At 36.4% G+C, this 15,939-nt stretch overlaps 1 protein-coding gene across 2 annotated transcripts; it reads left to right on the forward strand.

Annotated features, from left to right (window-relative positions):
• Nucleotides 1-774: 774 nt before the first annotated feature.
• LOC104221820 (isoamylase 1, chloroplastic) lies at nucleotides 775-14,135 on the forward strand. 2 transcript variants are annotated; one of them, XM_009772953.2, is made up of 18 exons: nucleotides 775-1,316; nucleotides 2,733-2,912; nucleotides 3,059-3,151; nucleotides 3,426-3,578; nucleotides 4,037-4,128; nucleotides 5,633-5,774; nucleotides 5,851-5,958; nucleotides 7,062-7,147; nucleotides 7,548-7,619; nucleotides 7,700-7,826; nucleotides 8,130-8,216; nucleotides 10,348-10,440; nucleotides 10,560-10,718; nucleotides 11,591-11,674; nucleotides 12,483-12,563; nucleotides 12,649-12,731; nucleotides 12,802-12,919; nucleotides 13,583-14,135. In XM_009772953.2, exons 1-18 carry the CDS (start codon nucleotides 960-962, stop codon nucleotides 13,844-13,846), a joined length of 2,379 nt encoding a protein of 792 aa, XP_009771255.1. In that variant the 5' UTR covers nucleotides 775-959; the 3' UTR covers nucleotides 13,847-14,135. The 2 variants fall into 2 exon arrangements, with proteins under 2 accessions (XP_009771255.1, XP_070018622.1); XM_070162521.1 differs by lacking the exon at nucleotides 775-1,316 and adding an exon at nucleotides 1,785-1,966.
• Nucleotides 14,136-15,939: the final 1,804 nt, after the last annotated feature.

Below are 15,939 nucleotides of genomic sequence, written 5' to 3' on the forward strand. Positions count from 1 at the left end.
GATCTCCGATAAATATTTAACCATTTATGTTCATTAGATTTGATGAAAAGTGTAAAAAAAGATTAATCTTGTAAACAAAAGAAAGCTCCATCAAATTCTAAAAAATACAATACAAAAAACTACACTAGACACAAAAAAGAAATTACTAAAAATAGCTGAAAATCGCGCCAACAAACTTTAGAAATAATAGAAATACAAAAATTGTACCTTTGAATATGAGTTCATGCCATTTTTTAATATTTTCCTCTGTTCCTATCAAATCTAACTGATAGATTTTGTTAAATATTTGATAGAGACAAAAATGTTAGATTTTGGCAAATCTAAACAACTAAGAGCCCGTTTGGACATAAGATTTTTTTTTTTTTTTTTCAATTTTTTTTCACTTTTCTCCGAAATCAGCGTTTGTCATAAAATTTTCAATTTTCATTTGAAGATGCGTTTTGGAATTTTTGAAAAATTTAAAAAATTTTAAAAAGTTGTTTTTCAAAATTTTCACTCAGATTACTCACAAAACAATCTAAAATTATATTAATTCCAAATACAACTCTAAATTTTAAATACCATTTTGGGTGAGAAAATTTTTCACTCTTTTCTGAAATTTTATATTTTTTATGTCCAAACACCCGCTAAAATTGCTCAGTGCATACTTAAGAGATTATTATTTTGAACCTAGTCCTAAAAATAAGGGACCATTGTGTCATTTTCTCAATAAATTTCACTCCCTACCGTTGCTGTCGCTTTCACTTTGCCCTACGCTGTTGTCACCTCTCATGATCAGAACTCCTTTGGAAACGTGCGCCCTGTTTTCTTTCACTCGACAGTTATGCACTAACTCCCAAACTCACTCACTGAATCTCACTGCCACAGACTCCTGATCGCTCTCTCTACTTCCTCCTAACCCCCAACCAAAATATACATACACATTTTTATATCTCTAAATCACATTTTGTATTGTTCAAATGAAGTTACTTCATTGTCCTTTGATCTCTGCCTACAAACCTAAACTCCATTCCCAAAATTATCCTTTTTCGAGGAGGAACAGTGTAGATTTTGTGAGTATTGGAGGAAAATCGAGGATTTCAGTGGCGGTAGTAAATGCGGCTGCTGATAGTGGACGAGGAGCTAAGGCTGAGACTGCGGCCACGGCGGTGGTGGTGGAGAAGCCGACGATGGAACGACGTCGTTTTGAGGTTCTACCAGGGAAACCTTTGCCGTTTGGCGCTACTGCAACAGACGGCGGTGTCAATTTCGCCGTTTTTTCGAGTAATGCCACTTCTGCTACACTTTGCTTGATCACTCTCTCCGATTTACCTCAGGTAGTTCTCCGGCTAAAAAAATATTTCTTTTTTACTCTCTGTCCCAATTTATGTTGCATAGTTTCAATCAGCTAAATAAAGAAAAACTTTTAAAATGTATGATCTTAAATATGCCATAGTATTGGTGTGACTTTGAATCTTTTTGAAACGTATGGCCTTAAACATATAACATTTGAATGGTTATAAAAGCATGAAGTGTAAAGTTAAACTCTTTCCAAATATAGAAATGTGTTATTTTTTTTAATTGGACCAATAAGGAAATAGTGTCACACAAACTAGAATACATGGGGTAAATTTAACTTTACACTTCACATTTTAACCTTAATGAGATTTTTTGCTTTACTTTTTCTTGTCTCCAGAAATTTTCAAGAATTCAAATGTAGCTTATTTTAATGTTATTATGTCTTTTTTTAAGGTTACTGGGTAACTCTGCCCACCTAGGCTTGGGCAAATGGAAAGAGATCTTCCTAGCCTTTTTGCTTTCGCTCGATTTGAACATGAAACCTCATGGTGCTCTTGACCACCACATCCTTGGGTGCTCATCAACACTTTTTCTTAGTTGTGCTTCATTTGTATCCTATATTTTCTTCCTGATATTTGTAGCTTCCTGAAAGTAAAAAGCCTAGTATTACTGACTATTTTTTCTGAAGGTCAGTTTTTCTTGTAACACTTTTTAGTCCTAGTTTACAATGGATTTTTCTCATAGTGCCTCATTGAAGATAGTGGTGCTTGTATTAATTAAAAGAATATTAAAGTTGGAGGAACGTATTTTATTTTCCCATCAGAAAGTTCACTTCCCTTCTTTTTCCTTTCTGATTTTGATGTTTCATGATGTATTATATCATCTAATTGTAAATGCTCATCTCTAGCTTAAATGGGGGATGCTATCTTTGCCATTGTGTGTTATATCAATCAATAACTCTTCAATCTCGAGTTAATCAGGATCGGTTATAATCATCTATATCAATTCTTCTCCATTCAGGTTCATTTCATTCCAATACTATAATAATTCTCTTTTGAATACAAATTTGGCCATTTCTAAATCTTGTATTTATACCTACACTTATAATTAATTCTAACTAGGTTGTATCACTTGTATTGTTTCTTTGCTTCCGTTGTGTTCTGCTCTTAGTCAAGTCTGGTTTAATTTCGAGAAATGTTGGTCTTCTTAGAAACTTCCCTCCTTTTCATTTTAGGCTATGTTATATGAGTTATTATAGTGTGTAGTTATGAGATATAGATGGGCTTACAACATAAATTCCTCTAAAAAGATTATCTTCAAATATTTACACTAAGACATCTTATGGGGCTAGCTGTAACGTATCAGGAGAAAGTTTATTAATTATATCCTTCAATACGCCACATCACATCTGGCTTGTTTGTAATCAGTTTTTCACCTCTTATTAACTCTTGCAGAAGAGAGTGACCGTGCAAATTTTCCTGGATCCTCTGGCTAATAAAACTGGAGATGTCTGGCATGTGTTCCTAAAGGGAGATTTCGAGAATATGCTTTATGGCTACAAGTTTGATGGAAAATTCTCTCCTGAAGGACATTTCTTTGACTCTTCTCAGATAGTGTTGGATCCTTATGCCAAGGTCAGAATAAAGTAAGAAAATTTTTCTGTCAATATAAGTCTGTTATTTCTTATTCACACTTTCTTAGTACAAATGACCTCTACTCTTGCATTTAGTTATTACGTTCTTTTGGGCCTGCAATGAGTCATTCTTGAATTTCCATCTAGGCTACAGTAAGTAGAGGAGAATATGGTGTATTAGGGCCAGAGGATGATTGTTGGCCCCTAATGGCTGGCATGGTACCTTCTGCTGCTGATCAGGTAACTACAGCCTCTTAGTGTTCAACGTAGTGGTATGTATGATCTGGTTCTTTCTATTTATGTTTTAGTTTTACATTTTCCCAGCTAACTTTGGAATTGGCCATAACATGTTAGAAAGACCACAATCACCAAAAAGAATCATCGTGCTTGCCTTCCCGACAGAAAAAATAATGGATGGCTTTATTACTGTCCTCGACTTAGATGAGACATGGGAATATATGGTTTTCTTTGTTTTAACATGTCTGTTTTACTGTTTGATCTTTGTTATTTTCAGTTTGACTGGGAAGGAGACCTACCACTGAAGTTTCCACAGAGAGATCTTGTAATCTATGAAATGCACGTTCGGGGATATACAAATCATGAGTCAAGCGGAACAAAATTTCCTGGTACTTACCGTGGTGTTGTGGAGAAACTTGATCACTTGAAGGTGAATACGTGGTTGTTATAGTAGTATATGTTATAGCCTGTAAGATTAGCATATGATCCGTTTTTCAGGAGTCAGTTTTAGCTTTTCTTACATTGTTAGTTCAAGACCACTTTTGGACACACCAAAATTTGAGGAGGTTCATGTAAATGTTTTTCCTCTTTCATCTTATTGTAAGGGTCTGCATTCATATATTGCATTGGAAGGGTTTTTGGCTTTTATCAATAGTTAAGTGATGGACCATTTGCCCAAAGTTTTCTCTTTAAGTAAACTAGTGTATGAGAATTATAGTTGTGAGATTAGATGGCACATATCCTGTGCAAAATTGAAACCCGAAGTCTTAGACGGAGATGGATCATGATTCATAAGTCATATTGTTACCTTTTTAATGCATAAGTGAAAGTGAAGGCATCAGCTGGTTATCAGGTTTAAGAGTGGTTTATTTCCTGATATTTTTGCAGGAACTTGGTGTCAACTGTATAGAGCTAATGCCCTGTCACGAGTTCAATGAGCTGGAGTACTATAGTTATAACTCTGTATTGGGTGACTACAAGTAAACTTCCCTTTTCACTTCTTGCAAAGAGTTACCTTCACACTTCAAAATTGTTGGTCTAGGAACATTAGAGAAGTTTTAACATGTAAGACCATACATATGTTATTGCACATCTAATATTTGAAATGGAAATGATTAAAACCTTGAATTTTAAACCCAACTCTGTCACTCGACTGAATTTCTTGCATTTCTGTTCTAAATATGAGTGAATTTCTAGTTTCTGGGCCAAAAATATATGGTATTCTAGCTAGCTTATGTCATACTTGAAAGATCAGCAAAATTTAAAAAATGCTGGAATAAGAGTGTTACATTATGCCTGTCTAACTTTGCATGTTTAGCTTTTCTGTCAGCAAATTTACTTTGCCTTCCTTCTCAAAAAAAATTTACTTTGCCTTTGTCAAAGAAGTCAGACACCTAGAAAAATTATGCATGCAGAAGCCTGCATTGGTGTGACTATGTTTTGGTACTGGATTCTATTGCTACTTTGTGGCAAAATTAGTTCTAGGTTAATTAGTTTTTTGTTTTTGCACAAATATTTTTCTTAGAATAAACCCCACAAATAAGTTCTAGGTTTATTAGTTGAAAGAACTTCAATTTAACACGTAAGTGAGGCAGAACGCTAGTGATAGGAGGTGGTTATTTTTTCCTTCTCTTCTCGGGGCGGGGAATTCCAAATTTAACTAACCGATGTTGTTCCCTATTTTGATTGGGGGAGGGGATTCCCTTTTTTTTTGGAGGTGGAGAAGGTGGTACAGCAATTCTAAAATTAAATTAATTGATGCTGCCCCAATCCCAATTATTGACATGATGTCCTAGTTGGGTATAACTGGTGTGACAAGTCTAGCTCATAAAGACTGATTAAGAATCTTCCATTTAAAAAAGAAGACTGATAAAGAATCTCTTCATGCTTACCATCCAAAATTGTTAGATGGCTCAGAAAGATTAAAGACAAGCGAAAGGAACACGTTGAAAAGAGATTCTATGAGAAGAGTAGAGAGTATATTTTTGAAAGTCCTCTGAGAATAATGTGCAATGATTGCCAACAGAATGTTCTTGCATGCAAGGGTTGGGACAGTTGATTTGATTGTCTCTTTTGCATTGAGCCCATATATGAGATTTGGACCTGATTTTTCTGCATTGGATAGTGCGACAATGATGCTAAGATCATTTGATGATAACAGTCACACACCTACATTTGAAGATATTTTAGGCTTAATAAGACAATAAGACTGAACCTGACATAATTGACTTCCGAACATATTCATTGTGTTCTAAGCTGCTTGTACATGACTAGATAGTAGCTACACAATGCTACTTATATCCCTTTACTCAGTAGTATATATCCTTGACAGACATATTTTCTTTCATGTTGTTCCGTAAATTAGTGTGTTAATCCGAGCACTGCACTTCTTGAAGATATTAACAACTTCATGAAAATAGGGAAATCTCAAGAAGATATCGGCCTTGTGGTCAATTTTTGTCTTATGGGATATTATCTTTTTAGGTTTAACTTTTGGGGCTATTCTACTGTCAATTTCTTTTCTCCAATGGGAAGATACTCATCTGCTGGTCTAAGTAACTGTGGCCTCGTTGCAATAAATGAGTTTAAGTATCTTGTTAAGGAAGCACATAAGCGTGGAATCGAGGTGACTAATTACTGGAGTAAAATATGGGTTTATTCTCCAAAATTTGGTATATTCTCTTCTGATTGTTCATTGGCAGGTTATCATGGATGTTGTTTTCAATCACACTGCTGAAGGAAATGAAAATGGTCCCATTGTATCATTTAGAGGCATTGACAACAGTGTATTTTATATGCTAGCTCCTAAGGTATGATTGTCACTACTAATTCATGCACGTCTCTATTTTGGTGTTAGTTTTTCAACTCAGTTTTTGAAAGGAAAACAAATAGTCCATAGTATATTTAAAGTCCCATATATGGAAACATTTGCTTTCTCTAAAATTTGTTATTGTGAAGTTGCTCCACTGTTATGAATTGATTAGTTCTTCAACAACAATAGCATACCCAGTATATTCCCATATGTGGGTTCTGGGGAGGGTAGTGTGTACGCAGGCCTTGTCCCTACCTAGTGAAGGTAGAGAGGCTGTTTCCAATAGACCCTCGGCTTAGTAAGGTAGAGAGGAGAAGAAGAATAAGAAGAATTGATTAGTTCTTCGAATCGTGGAAATATACTTCTTGCTACTCTAAGATAATTGACCCTGCAATTGCTTTTACTTAATTAATAAAAGAAATAATTAAACCCTGCAATGTGGTAGCCTCCACCTTAAGCTTTTTATGTTCTCTATATCCCGCAGTTCATCAAAGTCATAACAGATGAAATTGTTAAGTTGCGAGGCTTCATTTTTTATGGCACCGATCACTTTGGTGACGGCAAGTATGGTGCAACGAGCAGCAACTACTTATCAGCAGTGAGTCATGCCTTTCAATCCTGTCATCCTGGTTGAAGCACTAAAATGGAGAGACTTTGTCTAGTGCCATAAACTGTTGCCCAATGGGTGAACTTAAACATAAAAGCTTGTCTAATGGCTGCTAAAGAAAGTCATGCCAGAATAGTATTAACATTTGGTTGCTTGGAATTTTGTGATGTTCTGTGGCTTCTTTCTTGGTTGGTGCTTCTCTATGAAGAATAGGGACTCACAAGATGCTGAATCGTGTATATTTTCTTGCTATACTCATTCCAGGGTCATTGTTTTTCCAGTAGAGAATATGTATCTACAAAGGTTCTGTGTGTCAACAAAGTTGGATTAGGAAAAAACAATCTATTATTTAAACACTAGTAAACATGTTCTTACCTCTAGTTCTTCGTTAAGAAGGCAAGTTTTCTTTTCTGAAGGAATTTAGAATTATCATATTAAACCTTGGACTTTAACTCTCTGACTCCAAGATAAATATACATCTCATGGCTTTGCAGGGAGAATTCTATAACTACTCAGGATGTGGAAACACCTTCAACTGTAATCATCCCATTGTACGACAATTTATAGTGGATTGCTTGAGGTAAGTTACTTTCATGTCATCTGCTGGACGTCAGTGTACTTTCTAATGGTTGTTGGTCTGTAAAGTTGATAACATGTCTTACAACCTATTTTGGAAAAGCAAGTGCAAAAGCCACCTGCTAAATTGTTTTAAGGACTGAAAAGAAGACTTCAGGGGTAGCCAAAACACGTATCATAAATTTAGTTAACATATTTGAGGTTTCAACTCTGACAAGATGTCAGAGACCTGAGTAGGTAGATGAATTTCTCTGCTATTTTAAAGGCTCAGATTTCCGTTTCTTTAATGACTGGGGGTACCTTTAAAGTCTATATCCTGCATATGAGTTACAAATTTTCCTTTCTGACCATGAAATGTCCTATGTTGATCATAATAGAAAAGGTATACTTTGATCTCTCGACAGATATTGGGTTACTGAAATGCACATAGATGGCTTCCGCTTTGATCTTGCTTCTATCCTTACAAGAAGTAGCAGGTACTTCTGCATAGCCTTGTATTTCTTGTCCTTGTTGAAATGTTGGTGAAAAGTAAGTTTTTTTCTCTTTGTTTTTTCAGCTTGTGGGATGCTGTAAATGTCTATGGAAATTCAACTGATGTTGACGTGATCACCACAGGCACTCCTCTCACAAGTCCACCATTGATTGATATGATTAGCAATGATCCAATACTTCGTGGAGTAAAGGTATCCTATGTATTCCTCTTGAGAAAATAAGTTAATTTCCCCTTTTCCTTTAGGAGGAGGACTAGTATGTTAGCGCTATGACGCCATTTAAGGACAGCCAAATGCTATCTCGAACTGGCGTTGGCGTCGACTTTCTTCTGATGATCTGTACATTTGTGGTGCTATCAGCTTCAATTTTTCCTTCAAAGAGATGACACCTAATCTTACTTTTTTCTTTTTACTTTTGCAACTGTTGCCACCTGAGTTTTGGCATGTTCCTTTTCTTTGGGTGATAAATGCCTAAAAGGTTCCTCTTTATAACAGCTTATAGCTGAAGCGTGGGATTGTGGAGGCCTTTACCAAGTTGGCATGTTTCCGCACTGGGGTATCTGGTCAGAGTGGAATGGAAAGGTCAGTTTGGAGACATTTTTTGGTGATGACTATGTGCATTTCAGGTTGTTCGTAGTTTGAGGATATGAGAACACAGATAACTGGAAAGAGAACTAAAGTAATAGAGTCATTTCATTTTATTAGTAAAGGTTTCACGCATAGTAAGTAGAGTTTCAGCTGTTTCGTATTGGCTTCCTGTCTCATGAGCTGGAATATTATACTCCACCTATCCCAATTTATGTGATGTTGTTTGATTGGACATGTAGTTTAAGAATGCATGAAAGACTTCTAAAATTTTTGATCTAAAATAAGCCATAGAAATTTGTATGGCTATAAATAATTTCATTAAGGTTAAAATAGTATTTTCAAAGGCGCGCTTAAGCCCTGAAGCAAGGCACAAAATATGTTGAGCGTTTCGCCTCGCTTAGTGGGCGCTTTAGTGTCGTCATCAAGGTTTCCTTGCCAATGAGCATAATCATGAAGATGCGACACTAAACAATTGATATTTCACTTTATCGTAATTCTTTTTCAATTTCTTTGTACATATATTTGTTATTCATGCTTATAATTATTAGTTTTGGTGACTGTCCTGGGATGTTTTGAGGCCTAGACATTCATGTGAATTAGCTAGTGCTCTAATGTATGTAAAACAGATCTAACCTTTTCTTGATCAGGTTGACAACTTTAGTGAATTCAACAAGGCCTTGTTACTCCATCAAAAAAAAAAAAAAAAGTTTCACCAAGGCCTTGAAATCGGCATGCATTAGTTTCTGAGGGTAATCTATCAAATAACTGATGATCCCTTGCAATAGCTAACACAAAATCACTGAGTATTTTTTCCCATTCTTTCTAGCGAGTATGTTTGCAAAATTGACCTGAAGGTGAAGGCTGATATAGTTTTATACTTTAGTCAAACAAACAACAAAAAAACCTAGTGTAATCCCACAAGTGGGGTCTGGGGAGGGTAGTGTGTACTCAGAACTTACCTCTACTTTGAGAAGGTAGAAAGGAAAAATGTAGGCACCATAGTTCGAACCCTCGCATGCTAAGTGAATATCGAGGTGTCAAACCAACAAACCAGGGAACATTTTAAAAATTTAAGCATTACTAGCCAAGGGGGAATAGATCCATATATGACCTTTATCCTAGGTTTATCAACATAGGTATCAATGCAAATGAAAACATGGTAATCACCTACTGAAACCATCATGAGATGCAAATTTTCAAATGATTGAGCTTGCACTTTCTTTCTAGCTTTCTGACCATTAGAATTTGATACAGTTTTTCCTGGAGACCTCACAGTCGCAGAGGTAGTTAGGGTGGTCAAATGGCTGGCCTATAGGCAACCATCCGCAGTTACACTTTTAATGTTTGACTAAAATAGTAACAGTTTATACCCGCTACCAAGACCGTTGCATGTTGTGTGTTATTTTGAGCTGATCAACTGTGGATCGGGGGGGGGGAGGGAGTTGTCAAATATAATTGGAGCACTCAGGTAGGCAACTCTTTGGGTTCACATCCTTTGTTCTAGCCACATTTCTAATCTAGGCTATCTTTAAGTTCAGGGAAGTATATTGACTATGATCTACGCTATCCCCTGCAGTGTTTATTTAGTACTTCAATAATATTAAGAAAATTACCAAGTGTTTGGAAATTGATGTGTAATTAACTGAAATAGTTTCCTTGAAATTAATGGATATCCAAATGCTCTTAAATTCTTCAATTTAAATCGCTTGTCCTCTATTCTGTCAGCACACGACTAACTTCAGTAGCCAAACATCTTGCGAGAATTTCGGGGAGCAAATTGAGATTCACTCTAACCGAATCAGATTTGCTGTTTTATTTATGGGAAGATCTAGCTGAAATTTTTATTTTGATATAATCAGGGTATCTCTATTGGTTCTTGTTAGTCAGCTGGATGCACTTAACTTTAAATAGGATAAGATCCGTAGGTGCTACAACTCAGTTAGGACTTTATTTTTTTATTGATGTCGTTTAGGACATTGTTCGCTGTGTATATATTGTTCTGATGTTTCCTCTTGCTTTTCCATTTCTCTCTTGGCCTGCTGCTAACGAACTTTTTCCTTTCAAACATATAAAAAACAAGAAAAGAAATGCCAACCAGCTCTCTTATGTTTTTATTTTGTTTCAGTACCGGGACATAGTACGGCAGTTCATCAAAGGCACAGATGGGTTTTCTGGGGCTCTTGCTGAATGCCTTTGTGGAAGCCCGAATCTATACCAGGTATACCACTTTAGAGTTCTTTTACCTTATAGGTATGATGCTATGTAATTTCTAAATTCACTTGGGGATGGTTCAGTTCCTTAATAATTGAGCCATTTGTGTTCTTGGTGTTCAATTAGGAGGGAGGAAGAAAACCATGGAACAGTATAAATTTTGTGTGTGCCCATGATGGTTTTACTTTGGCTGATTTGGTGACATATAACGATAAACACAATTTGGCAAATGGAGAGGACAACAAAGACGGCGAGAATCACAATAATAGTTGGAATTGTGGTGAGGTAAATCTCCATGCACGAGTCAATATATCTTCTGGATCTTTTCACTTATTGAAGCTGTCTTGTTGGTTGGCTTCAAACTGTATAAATGCAGATCGCTTTACAAATTCAAATGCTATATTTTCCTTTCTTTTGCTCTGAGATTGATACTAAATAATGTCCATTATCGGAGCATTCACATCCATGTATTACTGCATTTGGAAGTATCTGCATTTTCCTTCTGCTCAGTCCTGCGAATAATTGTTTAGTTGTTATAATTGATTTTGATGATGAGCTTTCATGCGGTACTTCATATCATCTCTATGTTCCTTGCTTTATGTGTGATCTTTGCATGTACCATCTTGAGTGTTGTAATAAATAGCACTAGTTGTTCTTTCTGTTTTATGTGGTACTGACATCCTTCTTAAATTAGTAAAAAGTAAATAATATCATATATGGAATGGTGTTTCTGTGGATGCAGCAAAAATGATAATCTGGGTAGTGGGTACTAATTTGGTGTGAAAAGAAAATGTGTGTTATTTCACAGCTTTCTAGTTGCTGATTCCTTGTTAATATTTCTTTTAGTTACTTCAACCAATGAAGTAGATCAGCATATTAGGTTTATTATAGTTAAGATGGCGCTCGACTTCCCTACTGATACTTGATCTTAAGGTTTACTTGAAGAGGATTCTGTTACGCTTCTGATATGAGATGTTCCAGCATGGCTAGCTTCTTGTTTAAGTATGACACTGAGGAAATTCAGATAATGTTGAGGCTGAATTTAATGTTTTGGGTGCTTCCAAAAGTTTTTCAAGGAGGATATGAAGGCCTGTAACCTTACCTTGCACCTCGTGCTTTTTTGTTTTCATTTATAACAAGCTACTTCTTCAATGTAGGAAGGAGAGTTTGCAAGTATCTCTGTGAAGAAATTGAGGAAAAGACAAATGAGAAATTTCTTCCTTTGCCTTATGGTTTCCCAAGTAAGTCCAATTCTCTGCTTTTGATGTTATTCAATAGAAAGTAACAGGTAAAAGCACCAACGTGTTGATGTAATAGGAGATTGGATTGTCTTTTTGCCTTCTTCTCATCAGTTTTGTATTATGAAATCTGGTCATAGAATCTAAGATCTTAAGCTAAAGAGTGGCACAAGACAATATATATCCCTTTTGATTTTGACCCCATTTTTTACTCAATGTCTGACGTTATATAACTCGGAAGGGGAGCCTTGGTGTAACTGGTAAAGTTGCTGCTATGTGACCAGGAGGTCACGGGTTCAAGCCGTGGAAACAGCCTCTTGCAGAAATGTTGGGTAAGGCTGCGTACAATAGACCCTTATGGTCCAGCCCTTCCCCAGACCCCGGGCATAGCGGGAGCTTGGTGCACCGGGCTGTCTGACATTATATAACTCGACACTTCCTATATGTGGGATCCTACTTTGGAGTTTCATGTATGGACTTGAATGCGGATTACAAGTGTGAGATGGTTTAGTAAGTTTGGCTCTAATACCATGTGAACGGTTCCGAGCATCCAACCAAAACTTAAGGCAACGATTAAATCCTAGACCTTTATGTACCCATCTGGAGGGCTTTCTATATGGCTATACCTAATGTGGGACAAAATAACTCAACAATATCGTTTAATCTTATGATTTGTGTAGCTATTTTATTTTGCCTATAAGTGCGTCAATTTCTTCTTTTCGAATTGGTCGTTCCTACTCAATCAGATAATCATTTCTTTGATATATTTTTTCTTCTTATAATTAATGTTTTTCCATTTGTGGGTCTTCAGGGTGTTCCCATGATATATATGGGCGACGAGTATGGTCACACTAAAGGAGGAAACAACAACACATATTGCCATGATAATTATGTAATTGTTTACTACCATTTATAGTACTACTATTCCCAGATTTAGGTCATTACATAGTTTCACTAATTGCAACCCCTTTCTATAGATTAACTACTTCCGATGGGATAAGAAGGATGAATCTTCATCGGATTTTTTCAGATTTTGCTGCCTTGTGACCAAATTCCGCCAGTAAGAATCTAGCCTCTTTCTTTCGGTTTCCGGTTCTTCCTCAGCTCTTGACTGTTGTTTGCGCTTGCAGCAAATGCGAATCACTGGGATTAGATGGTTTCCCTACAGCAGAGAGGCTGCAATGGCATGGTCATGCTCCTGGAACACCAGATTGGTCTGAAACAAGTCGATTTGTTGCGTTTACACTGGTATTCCAATAATTTTCGTTAAGTATTTAGTGGTATCATGACTTAACTGTGACTCCTTACCCAACTTCTGTAAGGAACCTTAGTGTCAGAGTTATTCCTGTTATCTCAAGTATTGACACCTTTCACCTTTGGAGAGTCAACTTCACTATTCTTTTTCAAGGTCTCCTAAACATATATTTCATGCTTTAAGATAAAAGTTTTTTCATAAAGTAGTATATTTTATTTAGTTTTTACATACCTAAATAGAGTTTAATTTATATGCACTTTCAGTTAGAGGGTTTTTTATATTGTTAGTCTATTTTCACCTATTATATCAGATTGCTTTCCATTCTTTTAAGTTTACCAATTAAGATTCGTATAAATAATTACTTGTAGTTGTCTTTTAAGTCACCTGATGGTGTAAATCTTCTTTACATCGTCCGTGCATAGAATTTATACTCATCTAAATATTAGGTTCAAATGATGAATTTATTCATTATTCCAGATTAACTTAACTGTCAAAAACCATAAACTGCCAATATTTTTAACAGGAGTATAATTGTAAACACATTGTCTTGTGATCACGGGAGACCTCTAATAGATTATGATCATGTTTCACATGCCATATCAGACACATATTTTAGTAGCTTCACTATTGATATATACGCTTGAATCAAAATGCAGGTCGACAAAGTGAAAGGAGAATTATATGTTGCCTTTAATGCCAGCCATTTGCCTGTAACAATTACACTCCCAGATAGGCCTGGTTATAGGTGGCAGCCTTTGGTAGACACTGGAAAACCAGCACCATATGACTTCCTAACAGATGACCTTCCAGGGAGAGAAACAGCTGCCAAACAGTATTCTCATTTTCTCGATGCCAACCAGTATCCAATGCTCAGTTATTCATCCATTATTCTTTTACTTTCACCTGATGATGATGCCTAGTTTCATTCAAGCTGGGCGAGGTAAAGCCGCTTCAGTATCTATAGCTGCAGTGAGTGTTACTTTGTAAATACATGTGCAAAGCAGGCCAGACGGCAACTGGATAGAAGAACTCGAGGAAGAAGCTGATGGTTTTTTAAGATACACCTTGTTTCATAATCGTATTTATGTAAGTTTCCCAGTTATCTCCAAATTAATCGTTATGGAAGAATATTACCTTATGTAGAACAGGAGAAAACAACTTATTTTTTCAGTAGATTAAGAGATTAAGGTGACCGAGCTTGAAAGTGAAGTCAGCAGCACTAGCTTATCCTATTATGTTTTCCTACAGCAGGTTACGGTCTCAAGACCTGTTAGCCTACGTTGCGACAAAAACTCCAAAACTCAAAACTAAGGTTATGGTTCCAAAATCCCAGTGGAGGGCAAAAACACTAGGTAATTTTCTTACCATCTATCCAAGCCGTGAGAGATAGCAGGTAACTCGTGCAACTCGTCGAGATGAGCTTGCCCGGATACCACAATTATGGTTCTAAATTGTTCTTTAGTAATAAAATTAGCTTTCGAGTCGTCTCCCTTTAGGTGGTGAGTAAACTACACTTTTGAAGAGATTAGGTGATGGGTACCGTAAAAACTGAAAACAAAAAAGGTTTGTCTTGAAGGGATTTTCAGGTGGAAAGTTACCACTGACACTTGTGAACTCTTTTGTTAAAAGAATCTTAACTAAGCTTAGACACGCATTCTGGAAACGAATTATACAAAGATATACGTTCTCCGTTCCCAATATCTGGTCAATTTTTTGCTGCATGAGGAAGGCTACAACCCTTGGCAAAAAAAACCCTGAAACTCCATGTCCTAACCAGAAGACACCATGAACAACAACAATCCAATTACGCACAAAAGCGATCCAATAAAAGAATCAGAGGTTTTATCACCAATTGGTTATGTGATTGACCCTAGCATGCAACTTTCTGGTTATTTCAAGGGAAAATACATAAAATCCCCTTGAACTTGTCCTGAAAACTGGTTTGAACACGTAAACTAAGCGGGCGTTTCTTAAACAGCCCCCCCAAAACACATTTCAAGTGAATTATTTTCCCCTAATAGCTGATGTGGCAAAAAATAAAAATAATATAAATTACAGGAGCATAAATAACAAAAAGAAAAAGGAGATGGCCCCATCTTCTTTCTCCTAAATCCTCAGAGTGCGGAACCAAAATGTGGTTTTATTTTACTCAAAATACTCAAATAAGTGTAAAAAAAAAGGTTACCAAAGTATATATAACGCCACAAATAGTGGCGCTATACAGTAACGTTAACTGCACCGTTACTGTATAGCGCCACTATTTGTGGCGTTATACTAACACACCTTACATAGCGCCATTAATAGTGGCACTATACGCCTTATTACCTGACCCCACCAATAATTTCTGGGTTCAATAATTTAAATGCGTATAAAGCCACTTTTTGTGGCGCTATATACAAAAAAAATAAAAACCCGGCTAGCCATTTTCTATATAAACATCGTACAATCGCCACAACTTCATTCAAAAATTTTTTTAACTCTTGTTGGTTTCTATTGTTGTTAAATTCTCCAGCATTTTTTCATTATGTCTGAAGAACGTAGAATAAGAGTATCATTATATTGGGGGGTGAAGTTGTGATGGAGAATAACTCTGTGGGCTACAGTTTACCTGCTAAGTGTAATGTTAAATTGCCACTTTCAATGGAGTACAAAACATTGATATCGTTGTTATGCAAAAAAATGAGTGTGAGAAAACGTTCAGTGATACTCAAAGTAACCGGAAGATATCCGTATTCCGTTATGCCGCAAGGGGTTGCTTTTTACTCAGAGTTTAACATCGACGATGATGACACTTTGAGTGATTTCTTGAGGACTCCGGACGAATGCCGGGAATTTCTTGTAATCACAATGTTGGAGATGTACGTGAAGGTCGAAGACGTTCCAAAAAATGAGGTTGTGCGTAGTAGAGATAACCCCCAGTCATCGGGTGGTTATTCTGGATCAGTTTTTGCCGGACATGTTCCAGATGAAAGATTTTTTCTTGATTTAAATTTATCACCGTCGGCGAATGAGC

This window comes from Nicotiana sylvestris, chromosome 11 (assembly GCF_000393655.2).
Source record: "Nicotiana sylvestris chromosome 11, ASM39365v2, whole genome shotgun sequence".
In the NCBI taxonomy this organism is placed as follows: Eukaryota; Viridiplantae; Streptophyta; class Magnoliopsida; order Solanales; family Solanaceae; genus Nicotiana; species Nicotiana sylvestris.

Excerpts from the sequence above, each read along its gene's own strand:
- LOC104221820 (XM_009772953.2), top strand. The coding sequence starts at position 960 with ATGAAGTTACTTCATTGTCCTTTGATCTCTGCCTACAAACCTAAACTC. Across the intron at positions 1,317-2,732 it reads CTCTCTCCGATTTACCTCAG|AAGAGAGTGACCGTGCAAAT; the intron begins GTAGTTCTCCGG and ends TAACTCTTGCAG. Across the intron at positions 4,129-5,632 it reads TCTGTATTGGGTGACTACAA|GTTTAACTTTTGGGGCTATT; the intron begins GTAAACTTCCCT and ends TTATCTTTTTAG.